Here is a 10,913-nt window from a genome sequence, read left to right on the forward strand (position 1 = left end):
AGGAGCCACTAAGGTAGTAAACAGCTGAACTCTGTTGCTCATCACATCCGAAAATTCAATTTCCCCATCTCCCTCACAGCAGAAAACTCCCAGAGAATTTTCTTGCACAGTATCACAGAAAACAAAACAATTAAAGAATGAAGGGAAGAGAGCGAGCGTGGTATTTTTTATGAGATCGGTGTTGCATTCATCGCAGTAGAACCGTTCCGGTCATGAATGCCACACTCTTCCTGCACGGCTTCAGCATCTTTAATTCAGAAAAATGCCTAGGTACATAAATAACCTTCATTACAATACATGGTTTACATATGAAACTACAGGTGCTAATTCTAGCCATATCCAAAATATTACACTTTTGACATGATCCTGTTACAACGTCCAACTGCAAGGTTCACAGGTTATAGCACTGGACGTCTCACCTGCTTTGTTTGCTTTTTTGTATTTTTTTCCTTCATAGAACAAGGAAAGAGGACAGGCAGGAATACAACAGATCTACACTTACGGGTTGGCTTTGTCACTGTCTTTCTGAACAAACTGCAGTTCAGAGCTTAAAACGGGAGGGGAGGAACCTACAAAAAACAACTCACTCCCATCTCTGTTTCAGTGTTTCAGTGTTACTTACCCTTTCATAACGGATCTCTATGACTATGCAACATTTCTGGATATTGCTAAGTACCTGTGTGGTGGGTCTAGAGAGTAAACTGAAAACCATGCTTTAAGGATTAATACAAGTACTCTGAATGAAATTCTGAAAAGAACTGTGTTGTACACTGAAATACGGCACTTTATTATAATTTTCAGTGCTTTTGACTAATTCTAAATTAAGATAATTCCAAACAGACACTATCCGTTCAATAAAAAGAGTGCAACATTCAGTCTAACAAAGTCATTCATTATAATATTTATTTTATGAAACAAAGAAGAAAACAAAAGATTAATTTTTTTCCATGCATCTCAAAATACAGAGAAAGACACTGTCACAACAAAACAGAGAACAAGCAAAGCAGAAGTCTCACTGAAAATCCTGGGAGCTCCACTGTTCACATTCCATCACACATACACACAAAGAGCATATGCAGAAGAAAGTGCAGTCTAAATAAAGTAACAGGTCATCCATCAGTGTCTTGGATGAGTAAATCAGTCCACAGAACTTTTGACATCACCTCTGTTTTGACAAAACCAGACTGACGCAACTAGTTTTCCTAGTTACCAGTTCTTGGTATTATCTTTGGCTGGGAACTCACAGCAGAGCTCATATCACATAGCAACCTAGGAAGATACCCGGGCTCAAATTTTAGGTAGATATGATAAAACAGCAGGGCACATTCAGTGGCAGTTGTTCCACTGCTGCAAGCAGGGTGTAGGTAAATGCTTTGACTGTCTTACTGTGGGTAAGAGAGAAGAAATACATCCTCTGAAAAAAGTATGGGCAGAAACAAGGAATATATGTAGTACTTCTCTAAGAATTCCACTAACTTAGAAGACATGTAGTGTTATAAATTATGCAGAAAACAACAGCTTTATTTAGGATGCAAGTAACCTTGCTATAAAACTTTTTACTGAAAACCTGATGAGGCTTCTTTTCCTTGCCTTGCAGCATTCCATTTAGCTTTAGCAAAGCTGTTACAAGATCTTTCTCCTGTTTTTATTGTATAGAACCTCTCAGACTCCCATAGTTGTTACCAACCACATGACTACTGACCACAGAGCCAGTCTAATTCTAGTCTCGTGCCTCTAACACAAAAACAGCCTCCATCTCTTACTAGGAATGTCCAAAAGCTACATAGCTGTATTTTTGTGAGGGTGAGGTGTAGAGAAAAGAAGAACAAGGCTCCACTTACACGAACACCTATTACCCCAGAAGCCCCACTCCATGCAGGTTTAGGAATATCACAAGCAAAGAGTTTCATGTGGGGAAGAGTGAGGAGAAGACAGGAGACTGGCATCCTTCACTCTGGACCCAGGGATGCATCCACTTCTCCAGTAACAGCATTCTTCTGCTAGCTACCAAGCTATCTCTGCTGTAGTGCAGAAGATTCTGCTTTTGACTCCTGTGAATGATGTGCCATGGGGAAAGACTGTTACAGAGTGACAAATGCGGTTTTATATTGTTTCTTAAAAGCAAAGTTAGAAACACCTGAATTGTAATTTAATCTGTAGCATGAAATACTAAAAAAAACTAGAAAATAGGAGATACAGAATTCCCTGTGCTAACTTGTTATTTTGCATGTATGCATCAGCAAAATGAAAGATCATGTAACAAAGTCATCTTTCAATCCTCAGAAGAATCTTTTTCATCCCACTGACAAGCTCAAATGAGGCAGAAAAAAAACTCCATCAGAAATCACAAGTTCAGCATTTCTCATTTTTGAGTGGTCACAGTTAGAATAATGTTTTCTTGAGCAAGTTTTAAAAACTGAATTACATTAGATACTCCATTTCCCTCACATTAGGAAAACAAAAAAAACATAGTGGAAGATTATGGTAACAGGCCTTACAGGCCTCACTGAAACACAAGGCCTGAGTCCATTTTTAAAATAATTGCCCAGCTTCCTAACTAGTATGATTGCTGTGTTGTCCATGTAAACATTACACAGAATCTTTGTACCACCCACTAAGCCCTTCGCTTCAATCAACTATTTGTGCCCAAGAGTACACCCTTATGTTTCTTCCTACACCACAGCCATCCTCCTACACCATAAAAGATGTAATAAAATAGGAATTAATTATAGGCCGGATACTCACAAGGATTACTGCTGTTTGGTTCTGTCTTCCCAGCCTTGGTGAGTTTGGTTGAGTTCTGCTGTGCTTTGCCCTGCTCCTCTCCAGTTAGTAAGGCTTTTATTTCAGAGGGGATTTTCCCTTGGTCCATTGCCATGCACCACTGCTTGTACTGAAATAAGCAAACATGTTAAGCATTAGCAAACTGCCAGGATCACATCAGCAGACAAAACAAAGCTGCAATTTTTACCTTCCAGTATATTCATGTAAGGTTTGAATTTACCGAACTGAAGCCTCTTACAAAACTGCAGAATACTAACAAGTTAAACATGTGTCCCTGGCTGCATACCTGGCTTCAGTAAACCCCATTTCAGTCAACAAACTGCTACTCAATGGCAGAGCTAGACACAATACTGTAATTATTAAACAACATGGAACACTTTGTGCACTTTCTTGCTGTTAACATGCCAGAATACCGTTCCAGTTCATGGCCTATTAAAAAGAAATATTTCACATGACTCTGGGGCAGACTGACTATTAAGAGGTCCTTCCTGATTAAGCAAGGCAGAGTTACAGGACATTTGTTTAGCTCCTAACTCCCTCATCTAAAATTCTTGATTATAAAACCAATAAAATGGTCATAAGCAATGGTGCTTTCTTAGCTTACATCTAGCTCATAACCAGCAGATAACTTGCAGCATGAAGTTCATATTCATCATGCAAAGTAGGCAAGCAGCTGAGTGCATCTGTTAAGGATATTTTTAATACTCTATGGCTAACCAAATCCCACTCTCACTTTCATTACTGCAATTTTGGGAACAAAAGTCCACAATGGTAGGCCCCAAAAACACTGAGGGACAGGTTAAGTGGTGGTTTCATACCATTTCAAGCTCTTCTCTGAGAGCACAGATGGCTCGCTCTCGGCTTGAAACCAGCTCTTCCAGGTACTGGTACCTCAGCTTCTTCCTGGCTCTGCACTCTCTTGCACTCTGACGACTTCTTTCAAGTTTTGCCTTCAAGTCTATTTTGGCAGGTTTACGACCTCGCTTTCCTGGTTTCTTTACTTTGCCTCCAACCACCTAAAAATGAAAGGTACACTAAAGATGATGCTCTGCAAAGGGAATCCTGAAACCATGTAACTGTGCCTGAAGCTGTCTGAAGTAGAAAAACTTGCACATACTTTAACCAATTCTAGAGTACTAAAGGAAAGAAGATGTAGCTCGTTTCAGGGGATGAGGTACAAAGCTTTGAATGACAACACCAAAAACAAAATGAAGGGGTTAAATTTAATACTGAAATCATTTCTTAAGTAGTTTTACTGTAAATGTTACTAGCACAGTTTGGAGGACCAATACCACAGAACAGCTGAGGTGAGAAGGGATCTCTCAGGTTTATCTGGTCCAACTCCGTAGAGCAGTGTCAGGATCACATCCAGTTTCTGAGTACCTCCAAGGATGGATCCTCTACCACATCCACATCCCTTTTACTGGCAAGCCCAAAACCAGACACAGTACAACAGATTTCTAGGAGGATATCTGGGACAACTAGGAAGGAAAGAGATAACTTCCAACAAAATTGTTTCAGTACTACCAGCAACCCCTGCCCTAGTACATGCTAGCTCAACATTTTATTATGGAGTTTTACGCTTTAAAATGGAATAAACCCAAAAGATTTATATCAATACACACCGAAGCTTTGTTTTGTTGCAGTAAAATTACAAGATTTTCAGCCTATTCTTTAGATAAATCATCTCAGAATTATCTGCACCTCACGTGAAATTCCTCTGTCTCAATTTATTTCAAAGGAACCTTCTGAGGATTTTTACTAAATAGGAGATTCAGAGTCTTAACTCTGCTCTCTGCTGCCTCCATTTGTGCTGTACCAAATCACTCTGGTCACATTTACATCAGAAACAGTTTGACACAACCTGGAAAACTGTCTTCACATGCAACTTATCCCAACAGTAATTTCTGCTACTGCCTAATTTAGATCTCCTTTGCAGAAAAGTAACTGCATAACTTCATGCCCTACCCATTGAAGGTTTTGGCATCATTCTGCCCTTTCCTTTGTGGTTACATTTTACAGGTCTGAAAGCACCTTTTCCTACAAACACAAAAGAAAGAAATAGTTTCCTCAAAGTTTACTCTGTGCTTCCCCACCCAAATATTTTATTATGAGAACATGGTATATGAAAGCCTTTTAAATATGGTATGAAACAGCACACTGGCCATAAGGTAGTACTGCCCTCTAAGCATTACTTCAGTCACAAGTTCCATTTCTCCTCTCAAGTGAGAATTTCTCTCTATTTGCATTCTGACCACACTGTTTGACTGGAGAGGGTGTGGAGAAACACACCTAGCACACACCTACATATAAGAATTCCACCGCTAGCCTAGTGATTCACCACACTGTGTATAAACTGTACTTCTTAAAAAACACTGCTCAAACCATCAGAGTTCATAAAGAAAAAAAGACACCTTCTACTATATAATGCAAAAAAAAGTCAGCTTCAATGTTCAAAGAAGTCATTTGTTCTATAAACTTAGAAGGCTGCAACAAAAACAATAACACAGTGAACTGATGTGCTAGGATGAAAAAAAGAAATTATACAATTGAGCCTATTCTTTCTTTGGAAAGCAAGTCAACAATCACATGCCAACATAATATACCCTTTTGTATGTTGCCTCTCCTAATTTATTCAGGAGTAGCTACCCCTCAGAATCAAATAGAGAAAGTACTTAATGGTCATTTAGTGATAGTGAAACAAACGTAACACATTCAGAAAAGCAAACAAAAATCCAGTCTTTTCCATTTGAACTACAGAATACAGACTGAACGATCCATTTACTCCAAGATGCACTTCCTACTGTTCTCAGTTACTGCACGTGGGAAACCATTAAAACTGAAGCAACACAACAGGACAATCTGGTCCAAGACACAAAGCAGCATCTGCTACATCTGTAAGAATTAGTTACTTTACATAAAACTTCGTGCAACTTGTTTGACAAAGGAACACATCCTAAGAAGCCTCCCTCATCTTTGTTCCCTTTACTCAACTTTGGAGATTTCCAAATCTTAACTTTCATTTCACCAGCACTCATCTGATTACACAGCAAACCACCAGTCACACAAAGCCAACCAGCCACAGCCAAGGGAAGCAGCAGCACCAGATAAAGAAAAGCGGCCACCTCCATGGCACCATATAATCCGAATCACCCACAGCAATTAATTTAATAAGTGATTTAACCAAATCCTTCATCCTTAGTCATTTTTCTTTAGCAGTAGAAGCTTCTGCTGTAACCTTAAGCAACTCAGCTGAGGAAAAAAATAAACAACAAACCCTGATAAATGCCTTGTTGCCATCCCACATTACCAGATCTCCCTAACTTTACTCATGCATTCCTGGTCAGTCACTATGCTGATTTGACAGCAAAAAGACAAAACAGGAATTCTAGATGATCTTAAGCATGGCAGGGAAACAAAAAACCAAGCATATTGTATTCCTTCTGTATTCCCCTATAAGGGATAGGAACTACTAGTGGGGATTTGTTTGTTCAGGGAGTCAATATGCCATCAAGGCGTAGGACAATACTAATGATAAAATTTGTCACAGAAATGTTAATAATGACACACATCTGTCAGAAATTGGGCCAAGTCTGTACTTCAGTTCAATCAATTCAGAAAACAGAAAAATGGAGCTTATCTCCCTAATCTGATACAGCACTTAATCTACAATATTGTTCTTGTTGTGCTAACAGTGTTCAAGTACAAAGTTACATGACCTGGAATTGCAAATAGCTTCAATTACCTGCCCTGACATGGAAACAGCCATCATATTTCTGCCTTTGATTTTTTTCTTAGCAAAAAGAGATTCAGCAGATGTCTGCAGATGAGAGGCCAGAATATGTCATAGAGCTGTCCTCCACAGGAAGGAGATACTTCTTATGGCTGTAAGCATTCACCTGCCCAAGGAACCGAGCCACCATGGGATTACAGAGACCTGTCACATCTGCAGGAACTGGACAATCTGTAATATTAAAACAACGCTACCCATTTTATTTCAGTGCTGACAGCACTGACCAGCTCAGTACCTTCCAGCAGTTCCTCAATCACAGATAGCACTTAGGAGCTATTTATCTACAACAGCCAGTGCCTGAGATTCCAACTCAAGAAATCATCTTCAGCAGACTCTTGTTTCTATTTGTAGCTGCAGGTATTGGTCTGCAGAAGCTAACTAGTGATCACATACAGAAATTATAGAAAACTACAAACATAATTGGGAAGAAATAAAATCAAGCCTAAACTATGCATTCACTACAGCTGAAAGGAAAAAATAATCTACTAATGCTTGCAAACTTTTTTTTTTTCAAAACAAATAATCAAATTAAGTTAGTTATAATAAAGTTATTCAGTCTCCTAAGGAACAACAAATCTTAGGAGGTTGCAGTACATAACCTATCCAGAAAGTACTCTTTCTTCCATTGCACAATGTTTTATGTACTTTGCACAGATTAGTTAGTTAACTTCCACTGGCAGACTCAGTAACCTGAATCATACTGAGCAAGCATCTGATAATGATCCAAAAACGTTAAGATACTAAGGGAGCAAGCAATTTATACACCTTAAGCAAGCATGCCAAGGGAAATTACCCCAAAAGGTCTACCCATATGAAGTGATTAACTTATTAAGAAGATAATCTCTAGCGGAAAGGATCATATTTTAGGTTTCTTGTTGATGTTTTTTATTACTATTTTTTATTAATATCCTTTTAAATTTGGACACGAAAGAAGTTTTCTAGATCTGATGCTTGTATTTTCTGCCTCTCCCTTTAATTCTTACTACTTCACACAATCAAAGAATTATGAGGGTGGGAAGGGTCCTCTGGAAATCAAGTTCAAATCCTCTGCTAAATGCCAGTTCCCTAAAGTAGGTCACAAAATAAAGCATACAGACAGGTCTTGAATATCTCCAGAGAAGGAGACCCCACAACCTCTCTGGACAGCTTGTTACAGTGCTCTGTCACTCTTACAGAAAATAAATTCTTGTGTTAGCACGGAACTTCCTGTGTGTTTCTACCCACTGTCCCTTGCTCTGTTGCTGCATGCAGCTGAGATGAGTCCACCCCCATTGACTTGACTCTCATATTTTAGATATTTATAAACAGCAAAGAGATCTCCTCTCAGCCTACTCCAGACAGAAGACTCCCACATCCATCAGCTTTTCCTTGCAGAGATGCTTCAGGCCCCTAATCATCTTTGTGGCCCTCCTTATTTTGAGGAATACATTAAGGCTGAACTATTCCTCTAATGCCCTCTTAAACCAGATAAATCTAAATTACAGCGTCTCATCTATTGGAAAGTAACCCTGCAGAGAAGGACCTGAGAATACTGGTAGACAGTGGGCTGACAATGTAAACATGCCCTAGCACCAAGCAGTGTGTCCTGGCACTCAAGAAGGCCAATGGTATACTGGGGCACATTAAAGAGAGTGTGAAAAGCAGGTGGAGGGAGGTGATGCTTCCCGCCAGCTGAGGCCACATCTGGAGTCTTGTGTCCAGTTCTGGACTCCTGAGTTCAAGAGAGACAGAGAACTACCAGAGAGCATCCATCAGAGGGACACAGAGATTATTAGGGGCCTGAAACATCTTCCTTGTGAGAAAAGCCTGAGGGACCTGGGAATACTCATCCTGGAGAAGACTGAAGAGGAATCTTATTAATGTGTACAAATACCTTAAATAAAGGTATCAGCAGGATGGAATCAGGCTGTTTCCTGTCATCCCTGGCAATAGAACAAGAGGCAGTGGGCTCAAGCTGAAACACAGGATGTTTCATCCGCACATGAGAAAAAACTTCTCCACGGTGAGGGTAGCAGAGCACTGGAACAAGATGCTCTTATCTTCCTCTAAGGGGATATTCAAAACCCACCTGGATGTCATCCAAGGCAGTGTACTCTGGGTGACTTTGCTTGAAGCAGAGGAGTTGGACTAGATGATCCCAAGTGGTCCCTTTCAACCTCAACCATTCTGTGTTTCTGTGACAGAGCACTAAGAATTAGAGAAAACATACAGCTTGCAATTCCAAATTTTTTACACAAACAAAAATTCTGAACATGGGTGGATGTAGCTATATGGTTACCTCACTGCTGGTGTAATTAATTTACCTCAGCTTATACAGGAAAATTCCTTTCAGTCATCTAATTCACTTCCATGATAAGACTCTTAGATTACTCAGTCTAGCCCTTTCAATAATAAGGAAAATGTGACTAGGTGGAACTTTTAAAAGGCTTCAAGGACATGCTTGCTTGAGCTGGCTGATTATGACGGCTATAAAATGAAGTATAAACAGTGCTTGCTTCATTCACACACGGCAACATAAAATGAGAAGAGCCCTCCCAACAGAAAGCGGATCTCTTCAGTGGAGCCAAACTCTTAGACCTCATGAATTTGTTCTGAAAGCAATTGTAGTTCTACAAAATAACAGTGATATATATATATTTCAGAGTAGCAGGCACTTACTGAAAAACATCAATAATTTTCAGTAGAAGATACGAGGATATGAAATCACCCAAGAGTATTATCTAAGGGAAACCTGTTGAGGGAAGTATGGCTTTCACTTTTCCTTACTGACATTCACACCCAACAGTTCTAGACAGCACTGCTTTTTGAAGTTATCATCCTTGAAAATATTTCAAGTGATAAGCATTAAATGAAAACATCACACCATGAAATTATACTTGAGACTGAAGAGAAGGAAACATTCCACTTTGAGTATTCTTTTCTTCACTTTACGTGAGTTTTTCTAATGAAAAAAAGAGCAAACACCTGTGTTATCAATTGGGTGCCAATTTAGTCAAATAAAGTCAAATAAAGTTTATTTAGTCAGTGTGTCCAACAACTTTTTCAAGAGATTACTGAGACCTGATGAAACAGAATTGTATATATATATATATACATATATATATATATAAAGTGAAAAATCTGAAGGCTATATGTTTAAATTAATTAATTCTAGCATAAGTGAAGTAGCTATATATAAATATGATATATACAGAATATGAATATACATAATATGAATACGCAGAACAAAAATTTCTGCACCTTCTAAACTAGGGCCTGCCCATACATACTGTTTCGTTCAGATAACCCACACAACTGTAAGCACTTTGTTGACATAAGTGATTCCCGACAAAGACATAAACACGGATAAACCATATGGCGCCAAGAGCTGGACTCCTGGACCTTGGCAGGCCCCTTCCGACTCGAGCAGTCTCCGTGCAAATGATCCCGCCCCACAGCCTACCTCACCGCGGATCCACCTGGACGATTCCTGGGGTCAAGGATACCCCCATAACCACCACTGCAGCCAGCCGAAACCTGCGAACACGGCCGAGTGGTGCAGCAGTTCCGCCAGCCCCACCTGGACCGCCACCCGCTCCCCGTCCCCAACACGCAGTGACGAGCCCCTCACCTTGCTGTCATCCATGTGCACCGCCAGCCCCTGCAGAGCCACGCAGAGACCGCCTGCCCCTGCTCGATGCCAGCCCCAGCCCCAGCCCCGACGCTCACCGCCCCGCAGCCGCCGCCATCGCGCTCCGCGCTGTTTGTTTACAGCCGGAGCCGCCGCGGAGCGGTGCGCGCTGGGAAGGGCAGTCTCGTCGCGCGCCGCCGCACTTGGCTGCTGAGGAGCACGGCTCCGGCGGAGAACTACATTTCCCGAGAGGCCCCAGGGTCGTCAGGGCCCGGCCCCGCGCCTGCTCGGCTGCGCTGCTTTGCGAGCAGACCTTCTCCTGCTCGGCCCGCCCCGCCCCGTCCCTCTGGCTGCGGCCTCTTAGAAGTCAGAGTGGAGGTCGTTTTGTGTTTTTTGTTTGTTTGTTTTCCTGAGAAGGCGAAATTGTGAGGTCAAAGAGTAGGTATTTTCTTTTGAGGTGGATACATGAGACGTTCACAGGTCCCTGTTTGATCTCCTCGCCGTGAATCACAAATCACACCTGAGCTACATGACAGATGAAAAACGCACCTTTGAGGCATATTTGCTGTCCCCTGAGTTCGGCGGTGTAGAAAAAAGATGAAGTACTGGTTGTCGGCTGACAGTGGACCACAGTTTATTTCTAGTCTTTTTTTCCTACTCTGTGCCACCAGGACAGTAACGAGTATAGTCTGTGTCACAGTGAAACAAAGCCAGTCAACCAGTTAT

At 40.9% G+C, this 10,913-nt stretch overlaps 1 protein-coding gene across 3 annotated transcripts in view; it reads right to left on the reverse strand.

The window, feature by feature from the left end:
- CREBL2 (cAMP responsive element binding protein like 2) overlaps positions 1-10,240 on the reverse strand; it is a 371,683-nt gene extending 361,443 nt beyond the window's left edge. The window contains exons 1-4 of one of the 3 annotated variants that reach the window (XR_010622539.1): positions 10,188-10,240; positions 3,603-3,800; positions 2,746-2,893; positions 1,065-2,051 (exon numbers count right to left, since the gene is read on the reverse strand). Coding sequence is in view for 2 of the 3 variants with exons in the window: in XM_065742386.1 (XP_065598458.1) it covers positions 2,050-2,051; positions 2,746-2,893; positions 3,603-3,800; positions 10,188-10,202 (363 nt within the window). In the remaining variant the exon portion in view is untranslated. Of the gene's footprint in view, positions 1-885; positions 2,052-2,745; positions 2,894-3,602; positions 3,801-10,187 lie in introns of those variants that run through there. The other 2 variants (XM_065742386.1, XM_065742387.1) reach the window with 2 other exon arrangements.
- Between the last annotated feature and the right edge of the window lie 673 nt (positions 10,241-10,913).

Source organism: Cyrtonyx montezumae, unplaced genomic scaffold, assembly GCF_038088225.1.
Source record: "Cyrtonyx montezumae isolate F1298 unplaced genomic scaffold, pur_monq_1.0 scaffold_3, whole genome shotgun sequence".
Lineage (NCBI taxonomy): Eukaryota > Metazoa > Chordata > Aves > Galliformes > Odontophoridae > Cyrtonyx > Cyrtonyx montezumae.